This window comes from Talpa occidentalis, unplaced genomic scaffold (assembly GCF_014898055.3).
Source record: "Talpa occidentalis isolate TD23 unplaced genomic scaffold, MPIMG_talOcc4v2.1 talOcc4.3, whole genome shotgun sequence".
NCBI classification, from domain to species: Eukaryota; Metazoa; Chordata; class Mammalia; order Eulipotyphla; family Talpidae; genus Talpa; species Talpa occidentalis.
Genome location: NW_023603184.1, coordinates 23,877,709 through 23,895,326, shown reverse-complemented (window position 1 = coordinate 23,895,326; position 17,618 = coordinate 23,877,709). Strand labels below are relative to the sequence as shown.

Here is a 17,618-nt window from a genome sequence, read left to right as displayed (position 1 = left end):
CGATTCCTTATCCCTGAAAGAGTGAGGTCTCTGGCCTGCCTGGATTATCTCTCCCGATTCTCATATACTTTCAGTGAGCAAGGAATGCAAACAGCAGCTGGGACTAGGAGGGAAATCCTCCGGCGAATTAAAGTAGAGGAACCTGTGGGGCCAGTGAGTCCAAGGCACAGCCAGGGAGGAGCTCCAACATGAAACTCAGAAACCAGCCAGGGTCAAGGAGCTTCCGTGGCTTCCTCTGGCCACTCTAATTAGAGTCTGTGGTAGGTTGCAAGGAGGAGCTGTCTTGGGGCGGGAGGCTTCCCTGGGTATTCTATTTGTCTATAAATACTTCAAATAGTTAAGTGAAATGTGCAGCCTTTGAAAGCTGGAGAGGAAGCTATTGGGAGGCCCCTCGGCCCCCTGAAAAAAACAGGCCAAAAAAGAGGAGAAACGGCTGGTGTGTTCTTAACGCGGGAATCCAGGCTCGGCCCTGCCCAGGTCAGAGGGGGGCCGCGCGCGGGGTGACTGCGGATGACTCCAACCGTTAAGGTGACCAGAACAATTCGAAAGAGGAAACAAACTTCCCTCCGAGACGCGCCCGCGGCGCCTTGAGGCGGGCGTTTGCGTTCGAAAGGGCATTTTTCAAAAGAAGGTTCCGAGAACGCGGGAGCGCCGGGCCTCCGGGGAGCGCGCGGACCAGGCGGTGCCGCAGAGCCGCCACCAGCCGGCTTTGTACTTGCGGCCAAGCGCGGCCACGGGGTTCCGAGCGCGGCCGGGGGGTGCAGGCCGCGCCCCCTTTGCAGTGCGGGCCGCGGCGGCTCATTGGTGCGCCGCGGGCCAATGGGCGCGCCTGGGCGGCCCGGGCTGTCAGCGCGCGCCGCAGCCGCGCCGGCCCCAGCCTGTCCTCGCCGCAGAGCCCAGCCGCCAGCACAGCCTCCCCGGGAAGCGCCGCGGCCCCTCTCCGGCGCGGCCCTGCCCAGCCAGCGAGTCGCGTCTCCGGGTGCCGGCGCCCCAGGGCCACAGCCTTGCTGCGCTAGAGCGCACGGAGCATGTGCGGACCTGCGGGCGCAAAGGTGTCCTGCCCTGGGGGCTTCTGGGCAGCGGTGATTGACTGTCACGCCTAGACAGACCTTTCGGGGGCTCTCGCCGCGCCTCTGCGTCGCGGGTGACACTGCGGTGGTCGCGATCAGGGTGGCAACTGCCTCTCGGAGACGTCTTGGGCTCCGTGCGCCCTCCCTGTCCTTCCTCCGCGGCTCGTCCATCCCTTCTCCATCCCTCGCCGGTTCCCACTCGCAGCCTCCTGGAGCGGGAGGCGCGCTTCGCGGTCACTTCGCTTTCCAAGGGGCCTTCTCACCTCGGAGATGCAGTGACAGGTGAATATGGGAGGCTTCCCAGAAGGAGAATCATAAGAGGCAAGAGACCCTGAGCGTCCAGAGCCCGTGGCCAAGCCGCCCAGGAGGAGCGTGAGATCGCCAGCAGCATCCGTCCAGGTGGGACCCGCTGAGCGCCGCCAGCAGCCCTCCGCCCCTTTCCGCACCCCGAAAGCGCGCTCACCCTACAGCTCCGAGTTCCCCGACCCGGGGATTTTTTTCTCTCCGCTGCCGGTGGGCGCCTCGCGGGCGGAGGCCCGGCGCCTGCTCTGCTGCCCGAGCTGCCTTTAGCGGTCGCCTCCGCAGCCGCTGCCAGGGACGTGCTGGGAAAGCCGAAGCCCCGGGAGAAGATGCCGGCCATCCTGGTCGCCTCCAAAATGAAGTCGGGACTGCCCAAACCCGTGCACAGCGCCGCGCCCATCCTGCACGTGCCCCCGGCCCGGGCCGGCCCCCAGCCCTGCTACCTCAAGTTGGGCAGCAAGGTGGAGGTGAGCAAGACCGCCTACCCTAGCCAGATCCCGCTGAAATCGCAGGGGCTGCAGGAGCCGGAGGGGGAGGGGCTCCCGCTGCGGACAAGCGGCTCGCTGGAAAACGGGTTCGATACCCAGGTAAGTGGAGCTGTGTGCTGGGGCACTGTTCTGGGAGGATGGGTGGGCACTCTGGGGGAGGGAGGCTGGTGAGGGAAAGAGCTACCCTGTGGATTGAGGAGGAGACCATTCCACTTAGGCCGGCTAACTGGACGATGCGCGAAGAGAGTGGGCAGGCTGGTGGGTGTGGTCCCGGTGCCCGAGCCCGGAGGGACCCGGGTGCCCGCGCGCCTGCGGATTCCTTCTTGGGGGTAAGGGCCTGGGTATTCTCAAAAAAACGTGTGTAGTACTGGAAATGTCAGGTCCCGCATATGGAGGGCTTGGCCCCGAGAAGGCAGTATCTGCAGCAGCAGCCTCGCGTCTGTATGTTCCGCAGCGATTCAGTCCCTGCCAAGTAATGGTCTCAGGCCTTGCTGGGCGCAACGCCCCCCCTGGCACGGTTCAGGATCCAGCAAAGAGGATCTGGGGGTGGCAGTGAACCTGCTCCCCGCGGCTTGAGGGTTGCCTGCCCCTGCTACATCCCTGTGGGCTGACAGGATTCTGGGCACAGCGGTGCTAAGAGTAGGAGTGCCTGGTGCACCAGCGTAGCGCGCACCAGTGGAGGCGGGCAGCTGGAGTCTCCTGGCGTCTGGGCTGGCTGTTGCGTTGGGGGTGGGGGTGGCTGCCTCAGAATGGCGGCCCACAGCTAAGCCCCTCCTTCCCGCCTGAGTAGATTCTGGTACTGGTAGCCCTGAGACTGGGGATAGGGGTGAGGGTTGGTTTGAAGAGAGGTGGTGACTTCTGTTTTTCCTGACAGAGCTGGATGGCAGGCCTTGGCCATGCCGTCTCTTTTAGGGAAATCGGCACGGGCCAATCAGGTCGTCTTGGCCTTCTGCCCTTCCTGCTGCTTTTTTCCCCCTTCTGTTAGGAGGAGTAGGGGCATGCTGTATTTTCTTGGCAGTGAGTCAGCAGGGACTTTTGGGGACAGGCTGACCTGACGGATGTGACTGGTGGTCAGGAGAGGCGGGAATTCTGAGGGGGAGGTAATTCAGGGCTAGTGTCAGGGAAGTGGCAACAGACCAGCTGACCTTTTTGGCACTTACTTCTCTGCTGACACTGTCTCCACCTTCTCCTGGAGCTTTCTCTGATCAGAGGCTAAAACTCAACACATTCCTAGCCTTTCTGATGGGGAAACTGGAGCTGGAAGCTAATTGTAAGCAGACTTTTGGAGCTCTGGACTGGAGAAGGCCCTCAAAGCAGATTAAGCTCCCACGCCAAGCTGATAAGCATGCCCCTTGCTGCTGCACTTGCTAAACATTTTTGGAAGCTGACAGGTTTGAGTGATGGCGTGTGGGAGGAAGGCAAGATTTCCCCCACTGCTCCCAGGGCCTGTCTCTGCTGGGGTTTGTGCTCTGCTCTCTTTTTCTGCCGTTAGTCACAGCATTTGTCTGGTGGTTCTGAAATGGGAACGAGCTCCGGGTATACACTCTGGCCGGGTTTCCCTTCCATCCCTGGACATGGAGCTGCTGAGATGTGGAGGGCGGTGTACGGGAGGCCGGAGCAATGGTGGACATGACACACACGCTCCAGCCTGATGAGGAGGACCCAAAGAATGAGAGGCAAAGTCGATGCTGGGATTGTCCCTACCCGCCAGCATTCTGCCATTGCCCATTTGACCCTTCGTTGAACAAACACTGTCGAAGGACTTGCAGTTGGCAGTTTCTGGAAAGGTGATTCATCACCCTCTTCCCTGGAAAAAATTTCTCCTGTTGCTCCCAGAGGGGCTGACGTGGTCCTGTTCCCTCAACACTTTGCTTCCCATCCTTATTCTTGGCCCAGTCCCCAGGATGTCCCCATTCCACCTGTCTTGCCCTCAGCGGGGCTTCGTATGCTCACCACCAGGGTTCTGGTCCACCACCAGGGTGGTTTGGATGGACTAAGGCAACTGGCCACTTCCCAGAGAGTTATCCTGATTTTCACCAGCCTCCCTTTTCCTTCCCAGTGTCCAGGCTTCCTGGGGCCTATTCTCTGAGGCAGTGGCAGATTCTCGTGGCAAGAAGGGTTTTGCCTTCCTTGGGCAGGGCATCCTCCCACTCTGCCTGGCGTGGTACCCATTCATCCCCCAGGAAGTCCTCCCATTTACAGCCTGGTGACTGGACTGGCTTGCCATCTGGTAGTCACTGACCCCAAATCTGCTGTTTATCACTAGATAACACTCAAGAAATGATGAGTTAAATGGCAAGTAATATCTCGGGGACTCCATTTCTTCTTTCATTTGAGGGGTTATTGGCAGGAGGCTGGGTTGTGCACTGGCCAGCAGCAAAAGTCTTAAAATCAGAGGGGTATCTATGATGCTCCGTCTCTGCTGTATTAGTAGCTGGGTGACCTCAGTGTTCCCATCTGTAAAATGGAGCATAGGCAAGCACATGTGAGGGCGAAGGAAAATAACATGAATTATTTAGTCCAGTGTCTGGCAAGAAAGGAACATTTAATAAAATTGGCTACTTATATTGATAGCCCAAGAGATAGGGCATATTGAATATATAGATGTAATGGCCTTTAAGTGAGAAAAGCCCTTGGGCTTTTCACTCTCAAGCCCTTAGGGAGGTACCAGTTGATTCACAGGGATTTAAGAGCATCTCTCATTGTTCCGGTCCAGCAGCAGGCACAGTGAGAAGACGAGGGAATGGCCACTTGTTGCACGCCTGATGTGTCAGGCTCTTTATTTGTGAGCTCATTTCATCCTTATAGTAATGCTCAAAGCAGGAATGACACATCCATTCCTATAACAATGATAACATAAAAACGGCCCATCCTTACATCGCACTTTTTATGTGCCAGAAATTTTTCTAAAGACTTTGTAGAAATTACCTCATTTGATCATTAAAACATTCCAGCGAGATACATGTTTTTATCCCCATTTCATCCACGAGGAAACAAAGGCAAACTATAGGGTTAGTAACCTTGTGAGCAGCAGAGGTAGAATTAGAACCTGCGCTTTCTGGCTGGGCCCCCATACTCTCCATCACAGTGCGATGCAGTGAGGGCTGTGCATATGGTGGAACACCACTCAGCCAGGAGACAGGTGAAATATTTGCCTTTTGCAGCAATACGGCTAGGCCTTGAGGGAATTGTGTTAAGTGATGTAAGTCAGGCACAGGAAATCAAACACCTTGTGACGTCGCTTTTTTGTGAAACATAAAGGGAAAAAAGCAAAAGAGCAAACAACACATAAACAAACCCTTAGACTCTGACAGCAGAATGTTGGTTGCCAGAGAAGAGGAGGCAGGATTGGTTAGTGGTGCTAGTGACTGGATGGTGAGCAGTGGGATGATGAGATATATGCAGCTGCAGAGGTGAGAACATGTCCTCCTAGGACATGTATGTATTGTGAACTAATGTTACCTCTACAAAAAAAATGTTGAAGGCTCTAATATGTAAGATCACTGCTCTAACTGTTGACTGAGCTGAGGGTCGCTCAGGGAGGGAAGCTGGCTCCAGGTCACCTGTTCAGGTTGGTCTGGCTTCAAGACCAGTGGTCTTCCCACTCTGCCTAGGTGCCTAATTCCATCAAGCTACAGCAAATGTTCTGAGTTAATAAGCAATGGCCTGGGCCTTAGGGAGACATAACTGATCATGCCAAGGGCAACAGAGTACAGCACAGAAAAGGTAAGCTTGGGACTCAGAGGAAGGGCAGTGCCCCAGAGACTGAAGAAGTTCAGGGGACCTCATGAAGGAAGAGGGAGGTAAGTTGGGCCTCAGAGATGGGCAAGAATGCCTGGGTGGGGAGGAGGGATGGAGAGGAATGAGATGGGCATGCAGGGATGGATGGGAGCAGGGCCATACAGTGGTGACGAGCAGGAGCTGATGTGACTACAGAAGCTGCACCTTCACATAACAGAGAATTATTCCATGTCTGGTGTCTTCCTTTTGAAAGACGAGGATGAGAAAAGAACAAAGGCTTCTCCCAGCTAGAGGATTGGGTTTCTTTGCATGCCTGCTTCCCTGGGGATAGTAATTCTGAGCATGCAAGGTAGTCAAAAGAAGCTGGGGAGATGTTGTCCACAAAGAACCCAGTTCATAACAGACCTTTGGAAAACAGGGTTTAGAATATTCAGTGTGGTAGTTACAGGGGAAAGCAAGTGGTTCTCACGCCTTTTTTTTTTATTATACAGCAACTCTTTAGCCAGGGACAGCCCATGCTTCCCCAAGCCTGCTCTCCAGCTCCATCAAGTGTGAAAAGACCAAATGTAGCCAGCAAGCTGCTCTTAGGTATAGCTCCTCACCTTGAATCGCTCCTACAAACCCACAGCTGGGGCTCAATCCCTATCCCCCAGAGGGGTCTGTGCTCTGCAGCAGCACACCCCCTCTCCCCCAAATTCCCTTCCTGGTGCTGGGATACCTGGGCCTTCCCCCAAGAATGAATATTTATAGCATCTGCTCTGTTAACATGGTGTATAAATTATGACCATGTGCAGAGAATTGTTTTAGAGACATGCTCTGTGTTCGTTCAGAAACCCTGTCCGGCCGACCTTCAGATAAGGAATGCTTGAGTTCTTTGAGGAGAGGTGTGACTATTTTTAAGAAACAATTGCAAGAAGAAAATGAGATATTTAATACTTTGATATTTACTGTTTTTAGGAGCCTCATATTCAACTTGTAACTCATTAAAAATATATAATTAGAAGTGATTGAAATGCTTTGTGGGTGTTTTAGATGTTTAAAAAGAAAGCACAGGCGAGGCCTCTGGGAAGACCGAGTGAATCCAAACTGCAACCTGTTGCAACTTTGCCCCATTGTGTTTTGATTAGAATCCTTGCTCCATCATCAGAGTTGATTATGGATTTGATTAGTGCATTTTTCTGCCATTGTGTTATTCACTTTCTTCTCTTTCTCATTTCTTTGAGGGGAATGTGTAGCATGGTTATCTGCCAACATGCAAGAATGTTTATAGTTTGCATATTACTGCTTGTTCCATGGGTTAATTTTCTGAAGACACTTTAAGGGTGGGACTGGTGGCTTATTTGGGGTATCATTACGTGTGTGTATATATCTGTATATAAATACATCTACTTCTGGATATGTGTGTATACACATATAGACACACATATATACAAATATATACACATGGAACAGCTTAAAGTAATGAGCACATGTAGCACCCACACATCAAAGGCCAGACTGGAGGAGTTACAGCTCGATTTCCAAGTTTTCAGAATAGCTAGATTTGCTTCCCAATTCTCCACTCTCTTCCTTTGTGACAAAGCTTGAAGCACCCATTTTATTTACTTATAAGTCATAGGGGATGTAGCCTTGTAGAGGTGTTTGATTGGGTTAGCAGAGCTGCAGTATGAAAAAGCCAAACCACCCAGTGAGATTTTGGCTTAGGATCAGAGATGATTCTGATTTCTTAGAATCAGCCTCAACAGCAAGGAAAGGGACATTATAGAGTATGTGCTCTGTGCTAGGCGGTCTGCAGTGCTCTTTATATATGTACATACACACATATGTACACATATGTCTACGTATACATATATCTACGTGTATATATACTTGTATATGTAAATGCCTATAGACATATAATTCAATTTGGGACACAAGAAACAGGGTAAAATGTAAAATAGTCTATGTATTTTATATGTTGAAGCTGAGACCAAAGGAAATTAGCGCTTGATGGCAGCTGAAAATAGATAAGGCCTCATTAAGAGTATAGGACAGTTTTGGTTAGATTAACGGGAACAAGAGCAAACGAAGAATAATATCCTCCAAATGAGTCATCCAGAGTTGTGAAGTGGCAACTCCTCACTTTTGTCCCAGACTTGCCATCCCTATAACACCAACCAAATAGGGGAGCCTCCTTTGTGTTCCCAGTTGAGGTGGTCCCATAGAGGTGGTTGAGTGAAGCCAGCCAGTCTGATGGTCCTACCCAGGACCAAGAATGGGAATAGTCCCATTGATTGCACTTCTGAATGATGCCTTATTGTTCTGAGAGCAGAAGGAAAGCCTTCTTTCCCTATAATTGGCAAGGTTGTGGTGAGAGCTGGACCTTGTGATCAGTTTGGTCATTAAGGTGCCCCAAGGCATGGCTGGCTGCCCAATGGTGTTTTACCAATGGCCACAGGGTCACTTTCAATGGTGACTCTGTCTCTTGCTCATATTGTTTCATGAGACAATGTGTTTCTAGAATGTCTTGGGTAGAATAGGCCATGAGATGTTGGGAACAAAATTCGACCAGGCTTTTGTTCTTCAGTCCACAAAAGACAATAATGAGTGACCCAAACATTTTCACAGGAACCCTAAGTTGCCCACACAGAATCTAAAGAATGATTCATGACTTAGTGCCCCTATTCCCAAGGAAAACAGCCCCTCTCTTGTGTTTTGCAAACAATGGCCCCGCAGCCTCAGAGTATTTTAGCTCTCCTTCTAAGTGAAACCTTAATACCTTCAGTGAATTTGATGTTCCAACCTCCCTCCCTCCTTCTTCCCTTGTCTCTCCCCCCAAGCCTCCACCCCTGTCTTGAAGAAGGAGGAGATGGTTAGAAATAGGGACTTAGTCAACACAATTATGAGTCAATCTCCCAGGACTCTTTTGCGACCTTTGGACAAAATCAGTTTCTCACAGCAGTGTGACACACTCAAAATAATTATAATAATGGTCACTGCCACTGACTGACCGTAGCCTCTGTACCCATTTAATGCACAGCACCAGCTAAGCATCATTTCAATTAATCCTCACAAAATCTGGTGAGGTAACTGCTGGAGAGGAATAGAAACTGGCTCTGGGAGTCGGCAACTGTGGTTCCACATCTGTGCTTTTGGTACTTTGCTGCCTGATCCTCAACAAGTCACACTGTCCTTTGAGCTTCAGTTTTTTGAGGAGTTTTTGTGAGTAAATAGAGGCAATGTTATGAACAAACTCTGGCTTAAGTATCTTAGGCCCTAAATATCCTTTCCGGAAACCAAGGCTAAGAGAAATTAAGTTACAATACCTTTTCATGTAGCATAGCTGGTAGTAGTAGATCTAGAATCTGAACCCATACCTATTTGACCGCAAAGTCAAGATTCTTAAATGGTAAGTATGAGAGCACTTTGAAAAAAATAATCTGAATGGCATTGTTATTACTGAGTCAATGTAAATTGCTTTAAGATTTCTTCTTGGCATGGTACTTAATGCCATTTGGTTTCTCCCCTGTACCCCAAAGTTTGAAAATAATGAAAATACTCTTTCAATACAGAATACATGGTAGTTGCTTAATAATATCAGTTCAGTTTTTATGTGTAAAATTCCAAGTGTTCTGAGGTCACAGGGTCACTCAGTGTTATCGCTGTAACTGGCAGGGCTGGTTCTGGAGGAAGGGAGAAGTGGGGAATCTGATCAGAGTCATTTGTTGGCATGAGGAAGCAAACAGATAAATTCAGATTATAGATCTTTCTTTGAGATGATAGTCCTAGGGTCTTCAAATTTGTCCATGTCATGAAAGGTTAAAAAATTAAAAATATAAGTAGAAAACTACTCTTGAAATAGAGAGTAAAGAGCTGTGGCAATTAAATACAATGAGAGGGCCTCCCCGGTGGCGCAGCGGTTGAGCGCTGGGTTGCAAAGCTGCCCGCAGCCTCTGCAGCGCCGGTTCGATCCTCGGCTGCTCCCCGGCCATCGGCCATCGACAGAGGGTCCCACATGGCGCGCAGACCTCTCCTGCCACCAGCTGCTCCCCTCTGCAGTGTACTTCGGTCCTTCTGCCTGCTCTGCTCCCCGCTCTGGCTCTGGTGAATTCTCTCACCCTCCCGCACTTCTGACTGTATCCAGTGCTTGTATAATTAAATAAATGAATAAATAAATAAATATTTTCAAAAAAATAAATAAATAAATTCAATGAGAGATCCTTAATTTTACAGTGGATGAGCAAAGCCATAAATACTAGAAAGGTCATTTTGGAGATAGTTGTAGATAATTGAATGCAGATTGAATATTAAATAGCATTCTTCTATCCATGTTAGTGGTATTGGGGCTGGGTAACAAAAATGTCTTTTTGTTAGGAGATATATGCTGAAATATTTAGAAGTGAAATGTCTTGATATCAGGAACCCATTCTCAAATAGTTCAGAAAAAATGGTGAATTTATTTGAACTCATCACCTGGAAGGAGAAAGCAGATGTCATAAAATGTTAACAATTGGTGAATCTAGGTAAAGACATCCCTGCAATCCTTTTAAATTTTTTCTATGTTCGAAAAATATCAAAGGGAAGTATAGAGAAACAAAACAAAGCCCTGGCTAAAGAGTATGCATTAGTGGTTTTCACATGTTTGATGTGCCCATGAGAATATAAACGAAGGACTCTGTGTGTGTGTGTGTGTGTGTGTGTGTGTACTCACTTGTAATAAAGAGCCTGGCCAAGTTTGTCTCATTAGGTTTAGGATCTGGGTTTCTTATCTCCTTTCTGGTGCCATGTGAGACTCTTGGCTTCATTCCTTGTTCTTTTATGAGAATGGTTGTTGACATTTTATGGAAATCATAAGATCCAGTTTGATTTGGTAATCTCTTATAAAAATCTAAGATGATTCCTATGTTGAAAATGTAAAAGAAAGATTTTTAACATGAAGAAATTTTGAAATATTTTAAATCTCCCAGTTGAGTCCTACCTATCTAGGTATTGAGAATGTAAGGAGTAGGTGCAAGCGCCTCTCTCTACTTCAACTTTCTCCACTACTTAGGTCTCCTCTGCCTGGCTATATCCTCCCCATCCTTTACTGTTCAAGTTCAGGCATAGTGTCCCCTCTTTTGTGATGCCTCTGCCACCACCCTAGTATGGCACAGGGTCTCTCCTGCGTGCTCCATAGCAGCTGCTCTGTAGCCCCCATAGGTTGGGCTGTGATTGCTTATTTCACAAACCATGGCTTCTGTGATATCAAGGATGTGTCCCTCTGGATCCTTGCAAGTCCAACGTTAGCATATAGTAAGTTCTTATATTTGCAGACGATAAGGACAGGAAGGGGGTGATAAAATAAAGAATTGAAAAACAGGGGTTAGTGGATATTGAATACCAGTTGTGTTCACAAAGCTGTGACTAAACCCTATGGATCCTGCAGAACTCCCTTTTGGAATGTGAAGATCACATGCTGGTGGGTGGCCAAGTGCAGGAGACACAGACTGGCTGAGGCCAGCATCAAAGCTGGCCAATGTCAGGTCTTCGAGAAGCTCACAAGTCTGTCTGAATGGATGGAAGAGGCAGATTCCTTCATACCAGGCTGCTTATGGTGTCCAAGTCCATCTGCTCCAGGGAGGAAGGACACACTATGACTTGGGGGACCCTTGGTAGAGCGACCTCTCCCCAACTTTGTTTTTTTTTTTCTTTAAAAGATTTATTTATTTATTTATTTATTTATACAAGCACTGGGTACAGTCGGAAGCACAGGAGGATGAGAGAATTTCACCAGAGCCAGAGCGGGGAGCAGAACAGACAGACTGACGAAGTACACTGCTGAGGGGAGCAGCAGGCAGCAGGAGAGGTCTGCGTACCATGTGGGACCCTCACCCGGTGGCCGGGAATCGAACTGGTGCTGCAGAGGCTGCGGCAGCTTCACAACCCAGCGCTCAACTGCTGCACCACCGGGGAGGCTCTCTCCCCAGCTTTGAAAGGGAGACTGAGAAGTGTTCTGCAGGATTTGCTTTTTTTTTTTTTTTTTAAGAAAATGGGAGGGTTTGGAGAGTTCTAGAATGATACAAGCCTTCTAGGAATAAAGATTACAGCAACTATTATGCCATTTCCAAATAATCATCTTATTTAATCCTCACACTAGCTTTCTGAGCCAATATTATTGATCTTGTTTTCTAATAAGAAGAAAAATGAAGAGCTAGTGAGGAGACTAGTCTGAGTGGGATGGTAGAAATTGTTCAGGCAATATAGTGGGTGTGGACAGTGGCAGAATTAGGACCTTGATTTCTGATTCCAAAATCTGTGCTCTTAACAGCTGCCCTCTTTTGTCACTAAGCGGAAGAGGCCTGAGTCCCACACTGAGGTGCCACTTTAGACAATCAAACCTCTAAGACCTCTTCCCCTTGAAGCCTGCTCCCTGCTTCCCTGGCCGTGGCCCTCCTCTTGCTGTTCCTTCTTGCCAGAGCCTCCTGTGTCTGTCCCAGCCTGTCCCTAGAGCCTCCAAGCTTATAGACTGAGGATCCCCATTTAGCTTCTGCCCACATCCTGCTGCAATCTGGGCACCATCTCCTCTCACTGCTGTGGCTGCTGTCCCCCCAGTCACCCTTGGGCTGCTGGGCCTGGCGGGGTCCATGTGTCTCACAGCTGGCAGCACCTCTTTCCTGTCCTCTTGCCACACACTGCTGGGCTGGAACTCTGCAGACAGTCTGCGTTTCATGCTGATTTGCTTTGATTCTTTTCAGACCTGGGCGTGACGCTTGTTTACGTCAAAATATGTGTGTCACAAGTGTCCCAGCGCAGTTAGACCTTCCAGTGCGCAAACTTTGGTTGTTAGCTATCTCTGGACAGAGGAAGACAAACCCTGGAGGAAAAGCACCGTTTAGGTGACAAAACGGAATCTAGCATAACCGGGCTGACTGGGGGTGGCTGCTTAGTGACCTGTACCTCTAAGGACTAGGCATTCGGGGCATGTGAGCCAGTGCAGATCATGGAAGCCACCTCTTCCCACAGCTCTGTAAGGCAGATGGCCCAGAAAGGAGTGTCACTGGCCTATGGTCACCCAGCTCGGAGAGCAACACACAATCTGGAAGCCAGGCCTGCTGACTCCTGGCCCAGTGTTCTTTCGTTCTCACGCGTGCCAATCAGATGTTCTGCTCTGCAGGGCCTGATGGTTTAAAGAATCGGAACCAGACCTAAGCTGTGTTCTTTACCCTTCCTTCCACCAACTATTCTTAACTCCTTCATAGTAGAAAACTTTTACATTTGGCTTAATGAATCAGAAAATCAGGACATCTTGTGGACGGCATAATTGTGACAACAGACCACCACTGAACACCTCCAGTGGACTGGAAACTTCACATACACCGTCTCATTTAAGCCTTTCAACTTTGGGATACGATTGGTGGCATTTCATCCATTTCATGTATGAGACTCAGAGGAGTCAGTAACTTGACCAAGGCCCCATGGAGTCAGTATCAGAGCTCTCTGATTCTGCCCAGTCTCTTTGGGCCATCAAGCTAGAAATCAGAAAGACCAATATTTACAGGTCTCAAACTTCCCCAATGCTGATGTAAGCATTCAATATAGAGTTGTTTAACTTCTGCTTGGATAAATCAACCTTGCCAAGCCTCAGTTTCCCCAGAGGAAATACAGCATGTCAGTAGGGCATGTATATGTAACTGATATTAGTGAACAGTTGCTATATACTGGGCACACTTCTAAGCATGTTTTAATGGATTTTCCCACTTAATCATCACAAAAGCAGCAGCCTCCAAGGTAGGCACTTTTGTTATTGTCTCCATTTTACAGGTGAACCAGAGCAGAGAGAGCATAAGCAACTTGCCCAAGGTCATGACCAAGTAAGTGGGGGAGCCAGGTTTGCAGTTCAGACAGAGCCTCAGGACCAGCACCCTTACCCACGACATGGCCCACGCTCTGTGCTGTGTCTAATGGAATTCGAATCTATTTGAGGGTCAGCAGGCAAGACACCTACAAGTGAGAGCACAGAGAGAGGAAAATGATAAGTTTATGCTTCTCCACCAAGTGGGAAGGAGTGAAATCCAGCTGAGGCTTGCCTTCTAAGGTAGCCTGGGGCTCTGTTCTGTAAATGCTGCCACCTCTCTGATGGCAAAGGTCAAACTGTTCTGTCCTGGGACGCACTTCCAGACTGGAGATGGTCACCTGGAATCAGTAGGTCCCCACGGCCTGGTCGGGCCGTGTGCCTTCCTCCTTGGTCCTTACTTCTCACTCACGTGGATTCCTTCCTTCTCTAGATGGCAGGACAGAAACCAATATAAATTTGACCTAGTCCCTAGAAATGTTTACCTGGCTAAAAATATGCCGGCTTTGTTATATGTTTAGCCAAATTTAGATTCAAAGTATATGACTTGCCCACACCCATGTATTAGGCACGAACTGTTGGTACATTTTGTAACAGGAAGCTGCCCATTTTCCATTCCAAAGAACTGGAATTCGGTCAGAAATTTGTCATTTGCCAATGCCAGCTCTCACCACATTCCACTGCTGTTTTTAAGAGTGTCTGGTCACCTGGATTCGGAGTAAGCAGGCCCTGAGCGAGGCCAGGCTGGCAAAGCTACCTTGGTGTATTCTCCAGGTCTGGTGCCTTCCAGGCGACCTCTGCTTGGCTCTCCCAGGCCCACACCATCTGTACTGTGTTGCCTTTGGATTCGCATATGGGCAGACAGGGTGCTTATTTTAGAACTGGAAGGAGAGATGTGTCAATAAAAAACCAAGGCAGGAAAAACCATTCAGTGGTTTTAAAATATCTGTCCTTTAACAGGACAGATTATTTTTGTTTCTTAAAAGCTATCAGTAATTTGCTCCTCGAAACAGAGTTGGAAAGAGAAATGTATAAGTCTGTAAGAAAGAAGGGGTCTGTGAAGGTGGCCTGTAGATTTCCCCACCCTGGCTCAGTTATACAGGATAGGTCATTTTCCCAACCTCCACTGTGGAACTTCAGACTCTGTTTTGCTTCTCCTTGATTTTATGGATGAGGAAACCAAGCCTCAGGGCCTTTGCACCTGCTGTTCTTTCTGACTGGAATGCTAGATATTGACATGGCTTACTCTCTTACCTTCAGTCTTTGCTCAGATGTCACCTTATCAAAGCTGCCTTTTCTGACCATGTTATTTAAAATAGCAATACCTGTCTATCCTTTTATGTTGCCTTACCTAGCTTTATTTTTCGCTAGAACCATAGTAGTCTTCTCCTGACATATATCTGTTTATCACATGTTGTCTTCCTCTACTAGACTTTCAGCATCATGAGAACAAGGGCTTTGTCCATCTTGTTTGCAGTCATATCTGCTGTACCTAGGATAGTTCCTGATATGTAGTAAGTGCTTCCTAAATATTTGGTGACTAAATGACAGGGAACTGTGCAAGATTTCAGGCAGAACTGAACTAGCATCCAAATCTGACCCTGAGACCAGGGCACTTACCCTATTTCTGCTGACCCTACTAAGGAGTGCAGTGTGCTCCTCAAGATGCTAATGTGTTGAAATGCCTCTGACAATTTTACTTCTTCAGTGGGGATTCTCAGCACAAAGATCAGTGCCTGACTTGTAATGATGTGAGTCAGGTGCTCAGGTGGGGGAATTCTTACTCTGTGAACAGACTGTCCAGTTTCTGCCTCTGAGATACCACAGTAGAATGCAGAGGTGAGAACTGGGTTTGTCAACACACATGTTTTTGTTTTGTCTTTGGTCTCTCTTCCTCCTCTTCTCCCTTCTCCCCCCGCCCCTCCTCCTGGAGCCACTTCTTGTGCTTTGCTTTAAAACCTTGTTAATGAAAGCTTGGGCCAGCAGTAATGGTGTCACCTGGAAGCCTGGCAGATATGCAGAACCTTAGATGCAGCTCTAGACCTTCTGTATCAGAATTTGCATTTTAACCAGGTCCTCAGATAATGCATAGCCAAATGAAAGTTTAAGAAGCAGAGCCACCTATATGCCCTCATCCCTTCAGAAGAAGTACTTAAGAGAAACTCACCTCCCACAAAGCACTCACTACTACTGTCTGGAGGCACAAGCCCCTCTGCCTCTAATAATCTGACCCTGTCACTGAAGATGAGAAAAGGGACAGGGCAACCCTAGCAGAAGTGGGTATCACAAAAGAGACTTCTAGAATTTGTGGCCACTCTGTTTCTTACATCTCTGTGACTTGTTTACCTGTGCTTTGTAGCTAATGTTTGGTTAGTGTGATGAGAGGTAGTAACTGAAGGAGGAAGAAAAATGTAGTTTTTTTTTTTTTTTAAATTGGGTCTGTTTTAGTTTTTCTTTTTTTAAAAAATTTATTTATTTATGCTTATAAGAGTTGGGGTATAAGCCAGAGATGCCGGGGGGTAAGAGGATTCACCAGAGACAGAGCGGGGAACGAAACAGGCAGACTGACCAAAATACACTGCTGAGGGGAGCAGCGGGCACAGCAGGAGAGGTCTGTGGCACCATGTGGGTTGCTTCCTGGCTGGCTGGGGATCAAACTGGTGCTGCAGAGGCTATGGACTGCTTCATAGTGCGATGCTTAACCCCTTGCGCCACCAGTTTTTAACCTGGGAGCTCAGGATTAGAGGACCTCAGCTCTCCACTCAGTCTGCAGTGCTCTGGGCTGGTAGAGATGACATCTTTCAGGAGTTGGAGGCAGTTCATCCCAGCCTTCTCACACAGATGGCTGTAAAATCCTCTCTTGCCCCTTCAGCAAAGGCAGCGCAGCCATCCCCGCTGTCTGAACACAACCCAGCTCCCACAGTCCTTTGCTGTTTGGAAGTCTCCTTCCAGTTTTCCTTGAATTGCATTCGGAAACTGCATTGCATAAGGGGAGGGCTTGCTTGAGTGGCGGCATCGAGCTCCCCCCCTCTCCCCACTTCCCGCCTACGGAAGCCTCAGTGGGCAGGTGCTGTGCAGATGCAATCTGCCTGCCCGCTGAGGCATTGCTTTCCATCATGCTGTGGTTTTGTATTGACTTGGGAAAAGCCCACTGATAAGAGCAGAACAGATTAACTGAGCCCAAGTCAGGCTGTTTGGTGAAATGTTTGTCTAATGCTGATGTTGGAATTTTTTGCCTTGTTCTGTATAAATCAGGTCTATTTGAAAGCTTCTCACATGGTTGCTGGTGCCATAGAAACCGTCTGTCCACGTGCACACCTCTGTCTCAGTCAGACCTGGGCCCCTGCAGGAAGAGGAGCTAGTGGCCTCACTCAGGAGTCTGTGGGAGGAAGGAAGTTGGTAGAGGGTGTCAGGAGGAAGTTCTCCTCCTTCCCCCACGTTCCCTATCTTGTTTCATGTAACTCCGTCCAAGTCACCCAGGGGAAAAACCTCCCTAGCCACCCTCAAATCCAGATCTGGCCCTGGATAGGGACAGGGAAACTGCCTGATGACGAGCCTGATGCCCGAAAGGTATTTGCATATGTGTGCATGTGGACATGCATTTGTGCATGTGTGTCTATGGACGCATGTGTGTGTGTTCAGATGCTCCTTTGAGGCTACAGAGAATCTATTTTAATCACTGGCAGCACCTGTGTGGAGAGGCCAAAAGAACACTGATGCTTGGAGTCAAGAAACTTGAGTTCTTTTTCTGGAATCTGTTTTAATAAATTGCATGACCTGGGCACATGTCTCATGGTTCTTTGCCAGGAGCATGTGGAGTTGTCAAAACAGTCCCCTCACCCAGACAGCTTCTTACAGACCCGGGCTGGGGGTGAGGCTTGGCATCTGTGTTTCTTAGAGTGTTACAGGAAATTCAGGTGTACACTCTGGGGTCAGATCTTCTGGATTTGAGACCAGCACACCTCAGAGAATTCAGGATGGTATAGGTGGTGAGACAGACCAGGGCCTGGACGTGACCACACGGCCCAGGATCTGGGCATCACACTACATCCAGTGCTGCCCACTGATGATGTGGCCTCAGGTGAGTTGCTAAATTTGCTGTTGCTCCCCACCTACTCTGGAAGCATGAGAATAACACCTCCACATGCCTGTTCAGAGCTTTAAATGTCATGATGTACATGAAGCATGTGGCGAGTGCCTGGTATGTGA

At 48.7% G+C, this 17,618-nt stretch overlaps 1 protein-coding gene across 1 annotated transcript in view; it reads left to right on the top strand.

Moving 5' to 3' along the window:
* The first annotated feature begins 999 nt into the window (after positions 1-999).
* The window catches only part of NAV2 (neuron navigator 2), a 382,500-nt gene continuing 365,881 nt past the window's right edge, over positions 1,000-17,618 (top strand). The window contains exon 1 of the mRNA XM_037522590.2: positions 1,000-1,957. Within this exon, the coding sequence (XP_037378487.2) occupies positions 1,700-1,957 (258 nt within the window). The 5' untranslated portion in view covers positions 1,000-1,699. The remainder of the gene's footprint in view (positions 1,958-17,618) is intronic.